The sequence below is a fragment of the Eptatretus burgeri genome, chromosome 12, assembly GCF_056783735.1.
Source record: "Eptatretus burgeri isolate ZD-2024b chromosome 12, Ebu_testis_v1, whole genome shotgun sequence".
Lineage (NCBI taxonomy): Eukaryota > Metazoa > Chordata > Myxini > Myxiniformes > Myxinidae > Eptatretus > Eptatretus burgeri.
The window spans coordinates 75,944,362-75,966,171 of record NC_140972.1 but is presented as its reverse complement, the minus strand read 5'-3'; the positions used below and the strand labels follow the sequence as shown (position 1 = coordinate 75,966,171).

Sequence of the window (21,810 nt, the reverse complement as noted above, 5' to 3'; positions counted from 1 at the left end):
GAAGCCTCAGGATGGCCTCCCCAGACTTCAGCGATCTATAACCAAAGTGGGTCCAGCGGCCCACAACGAGAGCGAGGGGATGGATGGTGCGGAGGGGTACACTTCCTATTCTACCCTAACCATTTAACTGTTAAACTACCTCGGGGCTTTCAACAAGCGCCTCGCGCTTAAGCTATTGGTTCTAACAACCCAGATTCCCGTCGCCTGTGTTGGTGTCCTCACAATTTCGGGCCTCACCCCCCAATTTTCTCTCCGTGCCCTCACACGGTCTCATGGCTGGGACACGTGGCTCCCTCTGGCAGGCACGACCCTCTGCCGAATCTCCCGCTATGGCACCCCCGGGCACTACACTGCCTCCGAGCCTACCAGCTCCCTAACACCGGGGGGTGCCCCCCATGGCACCTCCCCTGAAACGCACACGTGGCAGGCTGGCTTCCCAGGCCCCTTTCCGAGGGTCACCCGTGCCCACAACACTGCCCACGCGGCTAATGGCGCCCCGGGCCCCCGCACCAAGCAGGCGCACCCGTGCCCACTACGCTATCCCGGCCCCCCATGGGCCCTTGGCCTACCACGGCCGACTAGCCTGGTGCCCGGGGTACCCACTCAGCGATACTCACTTTTCGCAGCCACGCTCCCAGCCTGACAACAGGGCTCCTGCACCCCTCCAAATGGGTTTCGAGCCTACACTCCCACCAACAACAAAACAACCTCCTTTTTTCAATTTGACTAACCCAGCTAACTTACTTTATACTGACCCCGGGGTCCCTTGGGCGGGAGTCACTCCTCCCCCCAATCACTCATCGCATCATTCAGTCCCCATTCGCTCCACTCACACACACCGCTGAACTCTGCCATCCTCCTAACTACTTCCCCTAACTAACTCGTGCTCCTACGTCGTCCCTTATACTATAGCACGTTCCATTTAACACTACGTAGCTAAGCTACGTCCCCGCTACACATCCACAAGTCTGTCACTGTCTCCAAATAATCCCATTAATCAATTTCCCAACCTAAATCTCGCTACAATCCCTCTAACTAATCCATTCCACGGACTCCATGAGGACTTACCCCTGCCCCATGAAGTCGGTCCAGCTAAGCTAACCCTTCCCCCTAACTAGTTTCCATCCTGTGCCCTGGTCAAGGGGGTCTTCCACCCCTTGCCCAGGAATCCTGTGCACCCAAAAGTGAGTCTTTTTTTTTTTTTTTTTTTTTTACATGCGCATCACCAGCGCGGCAACTCACAGCTCGCGCACTTTGCACCTGCCCGTGACGTCATGCAGCTGCACGTGTTCCTCGTCCCTCCTTGGACGGTACTATCCGGCAGGGATACCCCTCCTGCCGGATTCCAACCCCACGTGCAGCCATGGCGTCACCGTGCGCATAAAAAAAAACACAAGCCCCACGTCTCGAGGGGTTCCCCACGCGAACACATGTGCTTTTCCCGTTGGAGCTTAACACACACGATCGCGTGGAGAACCCGTCCGGTCCAAATCCGTAATCCTGCCTAAACTTTGTCCGTCCGCGGGATCGGCAAATCCACCGCGTGCGTTTCCGGACCAGGACTTCACCCTCGCAAGCGAGCACGTGGGGGTCTCGTGCGTTGCACAGCACGGACCTCGTGCTCAATGCTGGGTGAACCCGGCACGGTTCCCGAAACAACTACAGCCGCTACTCGGCTTTCTTTCTTTTGTCGCCGTCGTCGTTGCCATTCGACACACGCACTCCCGCGTGTTACGACGCTCATGCACCTCACCATTAAACTCACACCGGGAGACGCGGCTGCATGTTCACACATGCCGACCGACATCTCCCTTACATACCGCTCTCTCACACACACGGTCTCCCTTGCATAAACCATACCACTCACACGTGGTGCTCCATTCACTCGCGGCCTTCCACTCACTCGTGCCAATTCCCTCACACAAACCACACCACTCACACACGCGGGGGCACTCACCCGCGGTTCCTCATCCACACACCGTGCCTCACTCATACACCGTGCCTCACTCACACACGCGGGGGCACTCAACCGCGGTGTTTCATCCACACTGGCCGTTTCATCCACACACACGGCCTCTTCCATTTGCGGTGCCCCTTTTACACACGGCGTGCTGGGAAGCACGTACACCGGCACAATCGCCACCACACCACTCACACACGGGGTCGCTTCCACACACGGGGACGCACTCACACCTTTCACCACACACACAGGGACAACCACACTGGGGATTCGTGTCCCCACAAGAGTCTCCGGGGCCTCTATACCCCCCAAGCTTTCCGTGCACCTGTCCACAGCACTCCTCCCCTCGACCTCGCAAAGCACGACCGAACTCACCTGGTCGTGACTCGCCTCAAGGGGGCATACTCCCTCCCCTCGTTCCTGGAGGAGGCTATCCCGCTGCTCGCACCGGGTCCCTGCACGGTCCGCGAGCTCACCCCCATTGTCCTCCACTACCTCCGTGTGTGTGTGTGCGTCACTTACCCCGTCTTCATCGTGTAGTCTTCCCTCTATCGTTCCCATCTCCCGTGTCTCTGCCAACTCAGTCACCTCTTCACCCTTTACCTCCCTTGTCTCAACTATTTTTATTTCCTTTGTCGTCACCTCGTGTCTCGTCTCACACGTTTTGGTCTCCCCATTTAATTTTTCCCTTTCGGTCACCGTCGCTTTTTCTGTCACGACCCTCGCCCAACACGCCCCCCGAATTATTTTTTCACCCGCCTCCACCGCGGGCCTGTCAGCCGTTGCACCCCCACCCAGCTTGTTCGTTCCTACACGTGGAGTCGCCATTTTAAGCTCCCTGCTAACGGCCTTCATGCCCGCCTGCAGGCTTCGGCCCATGTTCTGCGTCTCACCCCGCAGCTTTTTAGTTTCTTCCTTCATGTTTGTTTCCATTTTGTTCATTTGCTGTGTATTCACATCCATTTTCGTTTTCACTTCGTTCATTTGCTTGTTCATGCTGTTTTTCAACTGTCGTGCAGCTGTTTGTATTTCTGTCAACATGGCGAATAGCTGGGCCATGTCGGATGCACTCAGCTGAGCCGTTTCGGCAAGGATCGGGGGGGTTTTGGCGGAGAGGGGGAGGGGAGGTGTCATACACCGCGGCCGCTGCCGCACCTATTTCGGGCTCTGGGCTCAGTTGGGGGAGTTCATGTTTCTGCACAATCAACATTTCCTGCACGGGGATTTCATCCTGAGCCATGGATTCTACACATTCTACATCCATTTCTAATACCCCCGGCTCCCGCTCGCCTTGAGACGCCATCTTGCCTCTCGTAAAGGGTTAATTTAGCTCGCTCGTAATTTGGAGGGAATCGGGGGTCGCTCCTCTCACCCCTGGACCGATTCCCGTGAATTTAGCTGGAGACAGGAGAGCCCGTTTTCCCGTTCTCCGTCACCAGTGCCGCGAGGAGGGCGATGAGTTTATATCGCACGACCTGACACCAGTGTTGCGGATTCGCGCCCGCCGGCGTGCGAACGGCCACGTAACTCGAATCGCGGCACGTCGCCCACCGGACGGACAATCCAGTCGTGACCCTCTCGGACTAACGCCGGGAACCAGTCACGGGTGGACCTTTCGGCCTCACCACGATCGTGCCAATCAGCCCCCCGCGTGGGATAGGGTTGCTCGCCAAATTCGACCTACCTAAGTACCCACACGGAGGGTAGACCGGGCGATCGCACCTCGCCGCAGGTCGACTTCGGACACGGGCCACTTTAAGCGACCCGTTCCGTACTATCGGGATAACCGAGCGGTGTTATCGTCGGCCCCGACGGTTCGATTAATTATTGGGCGTATTCAGCCCACTACCAACCCTTTACGTGAAGTAAGATGGAGATTCAATGAAAGAAAGGACGAAGCGAAACGGGAAAACAGTTCAACATAATTCACATTTATTTCGCGATGGACGGAAAGCACACATATACAATTACACCAAAAGCAAATGTAAAAGGAGAAGAAACACACAATATTACACAAAAAGCAAATATAAAAGAAGAAGACAATGCAGAGCTATCCGACTACCGAGCACACGGCAACACTCATACAATTTTACTTCACAGACGGCGCCGACAACACATATACCCAAAGCAAATGAAAAGGACCACCCTCAAGGATGAGGCGGGCCTGGGGCCGAGACCGTGTCGGGCCTACCCGTCTGATGATGAGCCGCAAGATGGCGGTGGCGCCCCGACTCCGCGGGCCTCGCTGGGACTGCCTGGTATGGGGTGGGGACGGGGCCCCCTTCTCGCACTATCTCAGCGCGGGGGGAAACAGGAGGGGGTTGTTGATGCTCGGGGGATGGAGGATATCTCCCTATCTCGGGTCCCGCGACGAGCGTCTCCACCACGACCTCGGTCGCGCCGCCGGCCTCTCCCTCCGCTGCTCCCCGATTCCGACGCGAGCACCCCCTCAACCGCCTTCGCCGCCGCCGCCTCTCCACAGCTTCGTCCGATCGCCCTCTCCGTCTCCTCTCTTGACTCGTCCCAACTCTTCACTGGCTCCGCGAACTCCCAACTGCGAACTCCCAACTCTTCACTGGCTCCGCGAACTCCCAACTCCTTCTACTGACGAACGCAGCCGTTTATATCCCCCGTGGCCTCGCTCCTTCACCCTTGACCCTTTACCTCCGACCCTTCACCTCTAACTGGCTCCCCATTGGTCCGAGGAAAAGTGGGCGTGAATGCTTTTTGATCCATGAATTTGCATATAGCGACCACGCTCCAACGTACCTGGAGGCGGGGCCAAATCGCCCCAGCTCGCCGATAGGACGGAACAGAAGTGGGCGTGAGTCGTTTTTGATCCGTTTTCTTCGGAAAGTCTGTGATGTTTCTGAACACGCTGCTCGGTGCGCGCCCTGCACAAGTCCAGTATCGGTGCCCACAAGTGGCGCAAGAATGGTGGTGATGCGATGGTGGCGAGTTGTGACGGTAAAGGTCGTGGCTGTTGTTGTGAAGTGGCGTTGTGGTTGGTGGTTGTTGTGTGATGGCTGTTGAGACGTGGTTGGTGGTGGTAGTAATGGCGGCTGGTCCAAAATAAAGATAGTAAAAGAAAAACGGCTATCCTGAAGAGTCGCAGCCCGACTGAATGACATTTATTCCCTCGAAACAACGGGTTTGGGCCTAACTACACATATACTTACAGAGATATCTCACCTAAGGGACCTGAATGGTGGTTTGTGAATTTCGTCAACCACAACAATATATATATATATATATATATATATATATATATATATATATATATATATATATATATATATATATATATATATATATATATATATATATATTGTTAAGGATCCGCGACGGAGGGATTCTCAACCTACTCCGGCCGTCTCCGGGGTTTATAACGCCGGCTGGCTCGGCACAGGCCTCGGGTCACGCGTCTTCAATCGCGATACCAACGTAATCCTGAACCTTACCAGTTGGGGAAATAGAACCCCGTTTGCAGACTGGTTTTGTCAGATGCCGAGCATTTTCTGCCAGTCTGTAACCATTTTGGTTTTATATGCCAATCGAACGGATCGTTCCTCGACGCGACACGAATTAATCCATCGCGGCAACTTCATACGAAACAACCAGATTTATTGGGGAACCTCGGGGAACACCACACAAGCAAAATATTCACAACAATGTTTTTATTAACAATCTTTAACCCGTTCTTAACTAGGGAACTACGGATTACAGGTTTCGAGGGGGTCCTTACCGAGATATGCCTTAAACAACGTGCAGACAAGACAGACAGGCAGCATGCAGACAAAACAGAGTACTTGGTGATGTTTCATGGACGAGAGGAAAATGTCTCTCGTATCAAGCCGATGTCTATGGATTCAAGCCCCCGCTCGAACACGCCACGTGGCAATATGGTGGCGCCGTACTCTTTCTTCTCAATGCACCGCGTGCGCACGCCCTCCTCAGCACGTTCTGGTGACGCGCAATGTCGACGGCACAAGACCGTTAGATCGACCATGGGTTTCAGCTGATTTCTCTCAAGGTCCAGCATACAAATCCAGGCCTGGCCTGTTTGTCAATCCGCCTGAGGAGCCCGGCACCTCGATTTGGCCTTGTCTGGGGAACGTGTCGAGCCGTGAGGTGAGTAAGGACGGATGCTCCGCGGCCAGACGCAGGTTGACCCTGTCGATCACCTCCTCACAAGAGTCGATCGCTGACTCGACATGCAGGCCGCCTCTTCCACTGCCAGAAAGGCAGACTCGACGTGCAGGCCGCCTCTCCCACTGCCAGAAAGGCAGACTCGACGTGCAGGCAGCCTCTCTTACTGCCAAAAGGCAGACCCACCGTGCAGGCAGCCTCTCTTTCCCAAAAATGGCAGAAATTGGCGCGCTCAGGTTCAGCTTCTCTCCCGGCAGATTCAACACTGTCCCTCCTTCGTTCGCTCGCTTTGAAACCCGAGCACGCCTCAAAAACCGACTGTTCGCCCAAACTGAACCATTTCACGAGGTCTTCGTTCGCTTGCTTGCGAGCCACTCACTCCTCCCCCTTTTATGAAGCCGACAAACTCCTCCCCTCAGTTTCACTTCCTTTTTTTTTGGCCACTCCCTCTCAGCCGACTGGGCGGGGCCTATCGTCCGGAGAGGGGAGGAAGAAGAAGCCCTCGGCACACCACCACTGTACGAACAATAAAACATGCATCCTACACCTCCCGACACACATGTAACGTCCATTTTACCGAACAACATAGCTAAACACGCATTTAATGGGGGATCTGAGCTAATCCTATGTTTTGTCGCATACAAAGGGCCATTTCCGTAATAATATATACGTGTGTGTGTGTGTGTGTGTGTGTGTGTGTGTGTGTGTGTGTGTGTGTGTGTGTGTGTGTGTGTGTATATATATATACATATATATATATGTATATATATATATATATATACACACACACACATATATAACGTTGTAGTGCCGAGTTCGGGGGTGAGGAACGACCACCAGATGGAGCAGTTGAGCCGTCTCCGACCCCCCCCAAGATACCCTGAATTGAAGGTCGTCACTCCAGATAGCTCCAAAGTCGACAGGTCGTTTAATGGACCGTGGATGCCACTATTTCGACCGTGCAGTTAGGGTCTTTTTAATTACCAAAAGCTTCGCTGGTCCAAAAAGCAAGGCACTTATGCAGTTCTACTTATAATACTGGCCACAGATAGACACACACACCCAAAAAGAAATGGTGCCAACTGGTCTTTATTCGGACCCTCCAGCCACGGAGGATAGGCAAGCTGGGGGTTAGAGTTTGGTCGGGTACCTGGACGCCTCGTGCAGTTTTACCGACCCGCACTTGTGGGGCTCGGAGTCCGTGGAAGGGAACGGGGATCCCCAACTCGAGCGCTCCAACACAACCCACCACGGTGGGACTCGAACCCACGAACCAGAATCCAACGAGCGCAGCCAGGATCCTACGAACGCCCCGGCCAGCCACGAACGATGACCGACGACCAGGAGAACCCAGCAGACCAGAAGCAAGGAACGACCTCCAAGGAACCAAGGAACCCCCCCGGATACAGCTCGCGATCCTTCTTCTCGCTCCCCCGTGCGGGGTGGAGGGATCCGCTCTCGGCTAACTCGCCTCCAGATTGGACGGGGCATTTTCCGGTGTCGTGGTGGCCAGCCGCGATTGGAGGAGGGGCGTGTCGGTGTATCGGTACTCCTCCCCCGAGAGAGGCTCTTTTGCCTTCCCCAGTGTCGACAGGGGAGACATTCATCTTTGATGGGGCGGAGTTGGAGCTGAAGCGATCTCACCCCTGATTGGACGAGAGGAACATTCCTTCTTGATGGGGCGGAGTCGGCTCTGAAGCGATGGAAACTCCATCTACGTTCGTGGCCTTGAACACGTGCCTAATGGAGCTGAAGGAGTGGAGGGGATTGATGTAGAAAAGCAACGAGAAAGAAACTCGCAGCACACACATGAAATTCCCATTAGACATTGGGGAGGGATTCTAACTATCCACATATACTTAACGAGATAACTGAACTATGGGACTGCTGACTGTGTCCAAAAGGCTTCCAAATTCGTAATACTACCCCACCCCCCCCTTTTTTTATTGACTCGTCCCGAGTCGTCAATTTTCGTGTGCAATGCAGGTGTAGGTTTTTTTTTTCTTTCCCCGAGTACATTTTACCTCCGGATCCCTGAGTGCGACATTTGTATACATGTCCCAACAATAAATAACCTCGTGCGCTGCTTAACTAAACTAACAGATTCACTCAGACAACTTAAATAATATTGCGGCGCTAACACAAACAAACAGGTGGGTTTTAAAGGTGATATACATTTCCTACTATTTTCACTAACCATGGCCCAGGACCTGTGATCTGTGGGGAAAAGGCACAGCAAAGCCAATCATTTTGCAGGTCAAATGCAGTCCCTGTGGTTGTGCTGCCTGCAGGGCAGTCCTTGCAAAACTTGAGGAGATGGTCCTGGCGCACATGGTGGAGATGGTTGATACGGGGTAAATGCTTACAAGGGCTAGGCAGACATGGGGTCAAGGCAAAGGCAGGCAAACAAGGCATGGCAATGCGAATGCGGACCAGCAGATGCAGCACAAACAGGCCGGCATATGAAGCTGGCCGGCCTCTGGTCCGGTTCGTGAGGTTCTGGAGGGAGTGCGGTGGTGCCGGCCGCTCCAAAAACTGGCCCGAACCAACCCTACTATCTCCCCCCAACCTATCGCCTTTGCCTGTCTTTGTCCATACCCACTCCCTTAGTTTGCAACAACAAAATTTAGACTTCCCCCTTTTTATTTATTTATTTTCTTTATTATTCCAAGTGTCCCTAACCCTCCTGCTGTCCTTGTCCGGCTAACCTATCCTACCTACCTACTCCCAACCCCCAAGATCCTTTTTGAGGGGAATAAGGAAGAGACAGGTGGATCTGTCTCGAGGCCCAATGGAGCCTCAGAATCGCTTCCATATATTTCAGCAATCTTTCCAGGGTGGATCCAGTGGCCTTTGGAGACTGAAGGGATGGATGGTGCGAAGGGGGTACACATTTCCTATCTGTCCTATCCTTTATTAAACTTTAAACTATCCCTGGGGCTTTTCAACACGCCGATCTCTTTAAACTATCGGTCTGGCAACCATGATCCCTGTCACTTGTGTTGGTGTCTGTTATAAATTTGGGTCTGGCCCTCAAATTTTCTCTCGTGCTCTTGCACAATTTCGTGGCTGGGCAGCGTGACTCAATTGGCAGGGATTCCGTTCTGCCAAACTCGAACTACAGCACCCCCGGGCAGCTGAGTCCGTCTCCGAGCCTACCTACTCAGTATGAACGCGGGGAGTGCCCTTCCTGGCTACTCCCCCGTATATGCCCACATGGCATTTTGGTGCTCCGGGTCCCATTCCGAGGGTCGCCCGTGCCCTTTTCACGATCCCGGTCGCTTAGACCCATGGCCTACTCTGGCCGACTTCTCCGTGCCCGGGGTGCCCTCTACTCAGTACTCACCTTTCCACAGCCGGTCAATGGACTCCTGCACCCTTCAAAGAGGTATCGTGCCTTCTTCCAACACCAACAACAAAGCGACCTCCTTTTGGTAAATCTAACTAACCCCCGAACTAACATTACACTGACCCCGGGTTCCCTTGGTCGGATTCACTCCTCCCCCCAATTATGCATTCCACATTCACTCCATTCACACTTGGGCCCGCTGTCCCACATTCACTCATCTTGTTTCTTTAGTTTTACTTTTTCCACACCAACACTGACACTCTACTAGCTACGTCCCCCTAACTAGCTCGTGCTCCCCGTCATCCCTTATTCAAATGCACGTTCCTTTTAACTCTACTGCTAAGCTACGTCCCCACTACACATTCCATGTCCGTCCGTGTCTCCCAAAATCCATTTCCAAATTCTAATCTAGGTTCCCATTACTTGTTCCACGGGCCCTATGAGGAAATGTTCCTGCCCCATGAGGTCGGTCCAGCTAACACCAAACACTTCCCCCTAAACTAGTGCTCATTTGCCTGGGGGAGGATGTTCACTACATCCCGGCTGGGCATCGTGTACTCGGGGCAAGGCCCGGCCATCTTTGCATCGCCTGGGCGGCGGTTTACAGTTCGCACATCCCTTCCTTTTGGGCGATACATGGGAGCGTAACGTCACCCCGTCAATTGCACCAAGCGCTCGCTTTTGAGCCATCCACCATATGAGCCGTGCGCCACTCACCTGGCTTTCGTGTTGTGAGATCCCTGGTGACGTCACTCGCACATGAACTGCACCGCGAGGCTTGCAATGCAAGTGGGACCAGCTATGTCGTCCCGGGGACCCGCTCCGCATGTCCCGCAAACAGTACTCGCGGCGTGCAGCACGTGGGCCTCTGTACACGGGCTCACATGGGGCCCCACATGCTTTCGGAATTCACACCATCGTCGCCATTTTAACTGTGCGCGTGCTGGTTTTGTACCAAGCACAAGACGTTTCCACGCCGGCTTCCCAATCCGAAGTAGTGTGCGCTTGGGCCGCCCGCAAAACACAGAACGGACCTCGCACGCAGCGTCCCGCGGAGCCGGCGCTGTTTCCAAAACAATTCCGTGCGGCCCATTAGGCTCGCCGTTCCCGTCCGTTACACGACCCACGTCTCCCGTCTGGGTCGGTCTGTGTCCCATTTCCACGCATGCACTCATACGCTCCAACACACACTCTGGGACATTCACATCAGGGGCTCGTGTTAGCCCAAAAGATCCCGGGGTTTCTATTCCCCCCAAGCTCAGCATGTGCTCATTCGCACCGTGCACCCGCTCGACCTCGCACGGCCTTCCCGGACTCACCTCATCACAGCCTGCCTCGAGGGAGCATACCGTCTCCCCTCGTTCCTGTGGGAGGTTAATCTGACACTCGCATTGGGTCTCAACACATTCCCCAAGCTCAACCTCAATATCCCCTCCTAGCTCAACTTGTGTACTTGTGTGTGCTCCGCTTTTACTTTAGTTTCGCGCAATTTGTCCCCCGCTTTTGATTTCTGCATCTCCGTCATTATTTCTAAATCCTGCGTCTCCCCTTGTGTCCCTGTTACTATTTCTGTCATCCCCTGCTTGAGTTTACCGGTCTCTCCCCCAATTATTATGGCGTCGCTCGTCCCCTCGACCTTGCCCGTATCCATTGTGGTCTGAACAGCCGGTACACTTCCCCTTGACTCGGTCGTTCCTCCACGTGCAGGCGCCATCTCATCTGCCATTTTGCGGTCCATCATCCTCATTTCACCTTTCACCTCTCCAGACTCGCCTGCAGGTTTAACCCCATGCTCTGCATTTCACTCGTGTTTCGTGCGAGTTCTTGCATGTTTGCATCCATTCTTCATACATTCACATCCATAATTTGCGCATTCGCATCCATTCTTTGCGTTAATATCTCAAACAACTGGCTCATGTCAAGTGGACTCGGTGGAGCCGATCTGCCATAATGGTGTGCGGAACTGGCAGGGATCGGGGGGGGAAATTTGACGGGGGGGGGTGGTCATACGCCACTTCTCCCATGCCCATTAAAACCTTTGGGTCCGATCGTGGGGGGGGGGGCGTCTTCTTGCATGAAGGTGTCGTCCTGGACCATGGATTCCCCCAAGCTTAGGTCTGAACCCACCTGCTCTAGCCTGTCTTGGCCCGCCATGTTTCGTGTTGAGAATAATTTAAACGCTCTTAATTTGGAGGGAACGGGGGGGGGGGCGGTTGCTCCGCGCACCCCTGATCCGAATCCTGTGAATTTCTCTATGGAGGCCGAGGGGTTCTCGTCCCACGCCTGACACCAATTGTTGTAGTGCCGGATTCGGGGGTGAGGAACGACCTCCAGATGGAGCAGTTGGCCTGTCTCTCCCCCCCCCCCCAAACGCCCGGGATTGAAGGTCGTCACTAATGGACCGTGGACGCCAATTTTTTGACCGTGCAGTTCGGGTCTTTTTTGTCTGATTCCAATTTACCTAATTAGCCACGTGGTCTCGCTACCGGTGAAGCCACACCCTCGGCCAGCTTTGTCTGAACGGAGTCGCTGTTACCGACTCGGATCCAGCGTAACCGAGTGGGAATTGCCAAACCGTGCCGGTCCAAAAAGCAAGGCACTTATGCAGTTCTACTTATAAGACTGGCCACAGACAGACACACACACCCAAAAAGAAATGGTGCCAACTGGCCTTTATTTGGACCCTCCAGCTGCGGAGGATAGGCAAGCTGGGGGTTAGAGTTTGATCAGGTACCTGGCCGCCTCGTGCGGTTTTACCGACCCGCACTTGTGGAGCTCGGAGTCCGTGGAAGGGAACAGGGATCCCCAGCTCGAGCGCTCCAACGCAACCCGTCTCGGTCCGCTCTCGGGTAACTCGTCTCCGAATTGGACGGGGTGTTTTCCGGTGTCGTGGTGGCCAGCCGCGATTGGAGGAGGGGCGTGTCGGGGTCTTGGTGCTCCTCCCCCGAGAGAGGCTCTTTTGCCTTCCCCAGTGTCGACAGGGGAGACATTCTTCTTTGATGGGCGGAGTTGGAGCTGAAGCGATCTCACCCCTGATTGGACGAGAGGAACATTCCAACTTTCTTGGGTGGAGTTGGCTCTGAAGCGATGGAAACTCTGTCTAAGTTTGTGGCCTTGAACACGTGCGTTACAATGGAGCTGAAGGAGTGGAGGGGATTGATGTAGAAAACTAACTTGAAAGAAACTCGCAGCGCACACATGAACTTCCCATCAGACATAGGGGAGGGATTGTAACTATCCACATATACTTAACGAGATGACTGAACTGTGGGACTGCTGACTGTCTGTGTGCAAAAAGCTTCCAAATTCGTCACAATATATATATATATATATATATATATATATATATATATATATATATATATATATATATATATATATATATATATATATATAAATATATATATATATATAATTATTTGTCGGTTATGACTCTCCCGAGCAGGTCTGGATCGTCCTTGAGGCGCTCGATAATGTCTTGACAGGCAGTGACTCTTTGTTGTTTCTGGTCCTCGGACAACAGCTTGGGGACCATCTTTGCGCACACCTTGCGCATTTTGAGATTTTCAGTGATGATGCTCCAGACAGTGTCCTTGTTGATGGAAAGTTCCATATATATATATATATATATATATATATATATATATATATATATATATATATATATATATATATATATATATATATATATATACATATATATATATATATATATATATATATATATATATATATATTGTTGTTGTTCGTCTTTCGGCTGCTCCCGTTAGGGGTCGCCACAGCGGATCATCCGTTATGATCCGCATACTGATTTTAGCACAGATTTTACGCCAGATGCCCTTCTTGACGCAACCCTGGTCGCCTCTTACAACACAGGGATAAGGATTGGGTTTCGCCATGATTCCGGGCTGCCCTACACCCTCTCATAGCGCGGCCCAGCGCAGAGCTCCCGTCCTCAAGTGATCCTCCTACTCAAGCCTCCAAGTAGCCGGATTACAAGCGCACGCCACTACGCCCGATATATATATATATATATATATATATATATATATATATATATATATATATATATATATATATATATATATATATATATATATTGTTGCTGGTCGGGTGAGAAGACCACAAGGGGGGAAAGCTATCTCGGCTCCCATCAAACTCCCCGGAATTGTAGGCCGTTGCACACGGATAATTCTGTGAAGTGGCGTGTCGCTTAACCGACCGTGGACGCCAATAACTCAACCGCGTGACCTTGGGTCCTCCCGTCAAAGGGTTAATTGGGTTACCTAGTTAATCACATTATTTAATTACTGGGGAACACGTCCTCGGTATGTCTTGTCCGAACCGGATCACTCTACCGGATCGGATGCAGCCGAGCGACACTGCCCAGGATGTTGAGGTCGTGGAGAGATTCACTTACCTTGGCAGTGATATTCATGTCACTGCTGGCTGTGAGTCAGACGTCGATAGACGTCTGAATTGGGCCTGGGGAGCCATGGATTTACTGGATAATGGAGTGTGGCACTGCCGGTACCTGTACGGGAGGACGAAAGTCCGAGTCTTCAGGTCCTTGGTACTTCGAGTCTTGCTCTATGGATGTGAGACTTGGACTCTGACCAAGGATCTGAGATGGAGACTTTATTCCTTTGGTACTAGGTCTCTTCAGAAAATCCTTGGCTCTCGTTGGTCAGACTTTGTGTCCAACGAGTGTTGCTGAGAGAAACTCAAATGAGATTTGTTACCTGCATAGTCCGTGAGCGTCAGCTTCAGCTGTACGGACATTTGGCTCGTTTTCCTGACGCTGATGCTGCTCACCAGATTCTCTCAGCGAGGGAGTCTCGTGAGTGGAGGAGGCCAAAGGGCCTCGTGGTTGCAGCAGGTTGATCAGCATCTCAAGGAGATGGGGATGGGCCAGACATCTGCCTGGGGGATGCCCAGACGGAGGTCCCTGTAGTACCGGCGGAAAGTGGACGCAGCGACGTGCTGCTCTGGCACATGCTCCCATACCTGCCTTGACCTGACACTGCCAAGTATGTACCGGCAAAAAGGAATGGTTCGTTGGGAATAAAGTCCCGGCTTAGCTTGGATTCAGACCATGCTGGATCAATGAAAGAAACCACAAAAATGAGCTGGGAACATTCCTAATAATGATTTATTTACAGGCAACTTACAAAAGGGGACACAGAGCAGACTTAATGCGAAAATAATAACAATAATAATGATAACAGTAACGATGTTCTGCAGTCTTACTTAAGTGGACAGGTGGCAGGACACACACACACACACACACACACACACACACACACACACACACACACACACACACACACACACACACACACACACACACACACACACACACACACACACACACACACACACACACACACACACACACAACCCGATGAAGAGAAAGTATTGAAACAAGAAGAGGAGTTGAGGCTTCGATCTCGGTACCTTTGTACTTGATTGCACGAACGCGCCACCAATACGTTTTCTGGGGGGAATTCTCCGTGGTGCGGTACCCGACAGCTGGCGTGTCGTCTCTGGCTTCAGCAGCGCGTGTGGAGACCGTGGGCATGAAGGAGGGGCCTGAGTGGAGAAGGGACGGAGTCCAGAGTGTGTGGATGGAGTGGAAGGCGGGACCAGGTAGGCGGGTGGGGTCAACGTCGTGTGGGCGGAGACGAGGAGGCGGAGTCCTGGCAGCAGGAGCGGGTCATGGCGACGTCGGACAGAGAGACGATAGCGAAAAAGGCGGAGGGACCGCTCTGTCCTTTATATGACTCGCAGCGTGGGGCTGGGGCCACCCCGAAGCAAAGTGTCATCACCTGAATTGGCCGCTCTGATTGGCCCCGACCCCTCACACGAACCGCAACACTCCATTTCCAGCAAGGTCATCCCTGACAGCGAAAATATTCCGCTCTGACCCCACGACATGAAACGAATCACCCACACCGAACTTGGCGCGACAACCTTCCCGCAAAAACCCCCGGGCCATGGCCTGACTACCGGCCGAGGGTCCTGCATGCCCGCTTCAGCGTCCGACCAGCGCTGATCAATGCGCTCGCTCCGCGTGCGCCAACGTGGCCCACACTGTACAACATTTCCCTGGTCGATCGCAGCTTCGCTGGCCGTTGAGACGAGAAGACGTTCACCATCCGTGGGGAATCCACTACTGTCAGCGAGGGCCAAAGGTACATTGCTCTGGATAAAGCTATGCATGTTTCACACAGTACGCATGGATCCGCCATGGCCCACATGGTCAGTGCTCGCGTCCGCCCGATTCTGCTAGCGTGTGAACAGGGCGAACACCAATATGTTTCAGAAATTTGGTTGAAAAGGAACACGCTGCTTTTATTTCGCACACTCGCATCCCGCCCAACGTGGCGTGGAGTCGCCTTTATCGGCCTCCGTATGCGTTTTTCGTGTAGCGTGGGCGTCATGCTGGCTGTTTCCTGTGTTTTGAAAAAAACCATCGTGCAACCTCTTAAGAGATTTTCATTCGTATCCGTTTTTAATGCACCCGGCAATCTTCCCCAGATCATCGGAAGCTCGAGTCGATAATCCGAACTGCCAAGCCCACTGTATGACTCTCCGTACACGTTGGGTTGAGGGCTAGCTTGGGAACGGGGGCTCTGTGCTGTTAATGCTCGCGCGTCATCGTTTCCTCGCAGCGGCGCCACACGCACTGGCCTCTACGAGGACCCATCTCACAGCGAAGGCGCACGTGGCCCAGATTTACCTCACGAATGATCAGAAAAGAAGTCGGGACAAAATGAAGAAGAAATGATGTAAGCAAACCTTGCTATGAGATCATTGCAACGCACGCCCCTGTTGTCCCGCTAGACAAAAGGAAAGGGACTATCTACACATATAATAATGGAATAACTGTCTTGGGCCCACTATCTGTTGGATGCATGGGGTTCTGAGAACCGCAACAATGTATAAATACAGTACGTGTTTCTATATATTTGAGGTCATTTCTGTGTTGAAGTTTCAGTCATGTGTGTCTTTTTCATTCAGCATAAAGTCCCCCATCATTTGTAATCTTCTACGCCAGTTTGTCTTATTTAACAACTTTCACAAAGTACCAGTACGAATACATAATTTCCAAAAGTAAGCTCCCTTCCCCACCCCCACCCCTTCCCTGTCCCCACCAAAATAATGCTTTGCCAGTGTCATTATTGAAACTTCGCAAAATTTTCCATCGCATTACTAATCTTTGCTGATGGGCAATTATTTTGAGCATTCAAGTTGGAGAAAAAGATGTTGAGTCCTTTTGGCAAATGTCGGCAAATTATCGTTTCATTTGCACTGGCCTTCGGTATTAATGAAGCTCAGCATGATGCCACATTAGACAAGATGCTCCTGACTTCCATGGCAATTGTCATGGCAAATCTTTTAGCACAGTGCCCTAAAATATGAACTTTTTATTATTATTCAAGAGTCAAGCTGTACTGCTCTACTTGTGCATTTCCCCTTATCTATTAATAACTATTTACCTTTCGTACCCACCACCCCCACCCCCACCCACATCTCTTTATTAGTATGTTTGACTTTGATTTGATGTTGAAGTTGCATTGGATTATTATCAGAGTGTGGTGCATTTTGTGTGATGTAGTAATTGTGTCAATTATAAACATTTCGTTGACTTTTGTTACCCAGCAGCAGATGGAGTGAGTCAGTTTGCTGTAAACAGCAGATGGTGCTAGTGCAGCTGTGGTCACTGCTGTGGCCTTGGAAAGGCAATATGTGGGAGGGTCTCAGCACTTCACGGCTGTGCCTCTTGGTCTTAGCTGTACCCCTCCCCCTCCCCACCTCATACCCAGCAGTTTGTAATAAAATCCAAGAAGTTAAAAAAAACTTCAAACGACTTAAATTTTTTTTAGCCTTTTCATAACTGCTTACTCTGATGACCATCCCAATGGCTGCTGTCACATGAATTTATGATTTTTGCAGCATTCAATTTTTCTTTTGTCTTGGTAGGCACATGATGTGTTTTATTTTATTCATTTATTTTATTGTTAATTAATAGGTATGAAGGGGTAAAATGGTAAAAACATGGCAGAAGTTTTCTTATTTTAACTTTGTCACAAAGCAAACGTGTCATTTTTCCCAGCTTGATTTATTTGTCTTTGTCGTTGTCTTTTTCTTTGTCTTAGTCGTCGTCTTCAACTTGTTTTGCGATATCACTGTTTATTCTGATCTCAACTCAAACAGCTTTTATCAGCCTTTTGCTTAGAAGAACAGCAGATGGTATGTAAGAGAGGGAGTACGTTTGCGTGGCATATTTGGACACCTGTGCAACTCCCACTTGCATATCCTCCTGTGTCTTTTGAAAGCTCCTCTCCATGGCAGCATATCTGTTTCTAGGGAGCTGTACATCGGTCAGGAGCTGAGCAACCACCTTCGCGAGCCCCGGGCGATAAGTGCAGTCTCAAGGGGCACGCTGCAGAACAACGGTGGTGGCATCTCACGGAGCCTGCCGGCGTCGTGCTGGGACCGTGATCCCGCCTTCGCGACAGCCCACCCCTAATGGACAAGCACAAAGTGAAAAGACAGCGGCTGGACAGGATTTGTGAAGGTTTGCTTTTGCGTACCCACGCACCCCTCCCCCCTTTTTATTTTGTTACCTTTTTAATAGTATATGCAACTTCAGGTCAGTTTTGCCAAAACATTCTGTTTTGAATGTCTGTTCTCCTTGACTGTTGCTGTTGCTGTTTCAGTAATTGTACAGTTTTTTTTGTGTAGTTTTAAAAAAATTTCTCATGTTCTTTGATTCAAAATATTTTTCCTGTATATATTATATGTCTTGCACAATGTGAAGTAGAAGCATCTAATGATGTTCCTTTAATTTATGCTGCTGAACTTCCCTTGTATTTTGTGCTGAGTTTCATTACCTTGTCATGTGCTTGTGCACTGTTTGATGCTCCAGAGTCATTTATGGAATGACTGAATGACTGCATATTTGTTTCCTCATGCAGTATGTGCTTTGTTACAAACCCTTCCTTTGTGATGTTTGGGAACCATGATGAAGTTTCATAGAAATTCAGGTTTCATTTCCTTATTTTGTTTTTGATCCAAAGCTTTTATCGTGTGCAATGTTTGAGATAGTGCTCTGACAGTGGTGCTGGAAAGGCAGCAGAAGGCTGGAAGATTGCCTGCTGGTACTTTGTATCTGCTGTCACTTCCATGTCTTCAAACCATGTGGTAGTAAAGCTCACTTGAATCATTCATTTGTTTCTATTCTGTGGAACTTTATCGGTTTTGCCTGTCACTTGTCCTTGTTCTGCCTGTAGTGACAAAGAACAGTCTCAACTTTCATTTGATAACACAGTGTGTATTTGTTGGCTGGGTGGTAAGTCTGCTCTGGTATGTGAGCTTAACGTATCATGCACCCTTGTACAAACCCTCAATGACTACCCATTGCCATTTATTTTGTATATGTTGAATGATTACCCTTTTAAAAAGCATATTAGTCTGTGCTTGTAATCATATTGCACAGACCGTAGATATTTCTCAGGTTGTCATGTTCTTCTGTGCCATATCATGCATCAATATTATTTTGCGTTCAGCATTGCGAGATGGGGCCAAAAATGATATATAACACGATATCTCAAAAAGTTATGGACGGATTCGGACTAAACTTGGTTGGGCAGGTTGGATGTATGATGAGGACAAACTGATTCAATTTTGGTGAAGATCCGGATCCGCATCCATCTCGGAGAATCTTTGAAGTGATTCTTCACTATTGAGAGATGGGGCCAAAAACGATATAGAGCGAGCACGACATTTCAAAAAGTTGTGGACGGGTTATGACAGAACTTGGTGGATGAGTTGGGTACATGACGAGAACAAGCGATTCGATTTTGGTTCAGGTATAGATGCAGATCCAGCCTATCAGTGGAATACAAAACGTAAACTGTTCAGCCTGGCAGAGGTACATGCGTTCTACTGAGTGCCGTTCTAGTTGCTCATGTTTTGATAAATTACTCTTGTTGACCTTTGACTTGTACAATAAATGGAGTCATCTCAGACATGAATCATTTACTAAGGCTGATATTTGGTAATGATATACCATGAAGCATATTATGTGTGATCTGCAGATTCTCTGTTTGTTGAAGTTGCAATTTTGGGAGTAGGAGGGTGGAGTGGGGTGGGGGGGATGAGGAAGTTAGGTTAAAGGTTATGTTGTTAAACAAATTTTTATGACTGACCTTTTTGCAAAATAATACATGCGTCTCGATATGGCTTGAAGTGACATTTTAGTTTGTGTAAGAAACGTCTCCATAGATTAGAAATGAATGGTTTTGAGATTTCGAAGCAATCCGAGTTTTGATAAACTTCAAATTTTGGTCATAACTTTCAAGATCCATATTTTGGGATCTGTTTGGCAAGTTTGCTTAAGATTCTGTGTGCATTGTTTTCAATTGAAAGCTAAACAGCTAACTAAACTGTGACACATTTGGTGAAAATATTTTGTGCAATGATTTTCACTCTTTTGTTGGAAATGCACTGGCTTATTATCTCCCATGATATTCTGGTTCAAATGTTAAATATTATTTGCCAGAACAACCCGCTGACATTCTTCTTCTTTAATGGCCACAATAATTCCCATGTTATTTTGGGGTTGGCCGGGGGAAGTGTTTTTTGCCCGTCTTTCATGAACCGGCTGGCCAGGCCTGATGTTCGTATAAGTCATTTTGGAATTTGTTCAGGGTGCCGGAGATAACTCACCTACTCTTCGCCAAGGACACTGAGATCCAATGTCCACTAACTAATGCCGGCAAAAGGGAAGCCTACTTTGACATCCTTCCGAGAGATGGCACATACATTGATGAATCACCCTCCCTGTGAAACAACGTGATGACAGTTTATAGCTGGGTCATGATTCAAACTCAAGCTAGACAGCTTAGAGGTGAGTGTACCTACCTTTAGGCCATCCTGCCATCCCAACACCCCACTCAGCATTAATAGCACAGTTTCATTCCTTCAAATCATTGGTGTAATTATTTGGATGCTTTTCACATGCCCTCAGTGACAGTTTCTCACTTTTTGGCAAGAGAGGCGGTGAAACTTTATCGGATATTTTGGACACGCTATTCATCTTCAAAATGTTGACTGCCATTGATAGACATATTGTTCTTTGCCAATATGGATAGGATTTGCTGAAAATCTTGGATTTGCGAATTATCTTGCTGCCTGAGCATTAGGTCACAGCAGTGTGGACGACCATTTATAACACAGCCGTGTCAGCAGACAATCAATGGTATATGAGAGGGTTCGGAATGGATTGCATTGCAGGAGAACCATTAAAATGAATCTGCTTTGACACAAATTTTGTTAAAATGACAACACAAAAATCTTATTTATTTAATTAAACTAATTACTAAAAATTGTCTTCTTTTTTTGATGTGAAGGTTGTGGTTAAAAAAGTCAAATACAAACTCCTTCGCTGTTGTGGTATGAGGAACCGTGTGCCACACCGGCTTTTGTGCACGGCTCCTGGTCAGCAGGATTTTTCTGCCACACACCATTCTGACTGGTCCACAAACAGATCGAGAGAGGTAGCTGGGAAAAATGCAATTAAAAGAAGGATGTCTGGTTATGTGCGGACCACACAAAGCAGATCCTGCCGCTCACTGCAGTCTTCTCGAGGGTCGGACATCAAAGGCACTAGAATAGGATGGTATTACATTATCAAGCTGCACAAGCCAGCTCACTCTGGTGGAGAGGCACCATCCATGAGCATGTTTCTGTCGAGTTGGCCCTCATCGGCACAGAGCAGGTGCCCAACCCCAACTCCCTCCCCCTCCCTAAACCACCTTGCCTTCTCAGTGATTTGGCCATGCCACCTTGAGGCTTTATTTAAAATACAAAGGCCTTCACTGTTACGGTACCAGGAGCCACATGCCATATCAGATATTGCCATATGAATCCTGACGAGCAGGATGGCTGCAACACACCATGTTGATTTTTGTCCACCAGCATATCTGGAGAGGTGGCCAGGAAAATTGCAATTGAAAGAACGATAAAACCTCCAGCTATGCGCAGACTGCGTCAGGATCTGCCTTGTGTATCTTCTCCGTGCTGCTGATGTGGTGTATGCATCTGACCCGTTTTTACAGCGTTCAAGCCAGAAACGCTTAAATTTCTTTCTTTGGCAAAAACCCAAAAGTAGTATGATTCTATGAAAGGATGCATGTATTTTTTATTTTATTTTGTTTGTTCATTCGAGTTTTTGTTCTGTCCATTTTGGGTGTGATCATCTCCAAATTTACATCTTCATTGGGGTTCGGCTTTAAGTTGATAAAATGATTTGATGTCTGAAAAGTTGATTTACTGGAGGGAG

At 49.9% G+C, this 21,810-nt stretch overlaps 1 protein-coding gene across 5 annotated transcripts in view; it reads left to right on the top strand.

Moving 5' to 3' along the window:
• Nucleotides 1-21,810, top strand: part of CTBP1 (C-terminal binding protein 1) — a 385,392-nt gene that overhangs the window by 48,728 nt on the left and 314,854 nt on the right. For 4 of the 5 annotated variants that reach the window (XM_085848575.1, XM_085848572.1, XM_085848574.1 and 1 more), the window contains one exon: nt 17,832-18,042. The exons of the other annotated variant lie outside the window; for it this stretch is intronic. In XM_085848575.1, coding sequence (XP_085704701.1) covers nt 17,994-18,042 — 49 coding nt within the window. In that variant the 5' untranslated portion in view covers nt 17,832-17,993. Of the gene's footprint in view, nt 1-17,831; nt 18,043-21,810 lie in introns of those variants that run through there. 5 annotated transcript variants of the gene reach the window in all.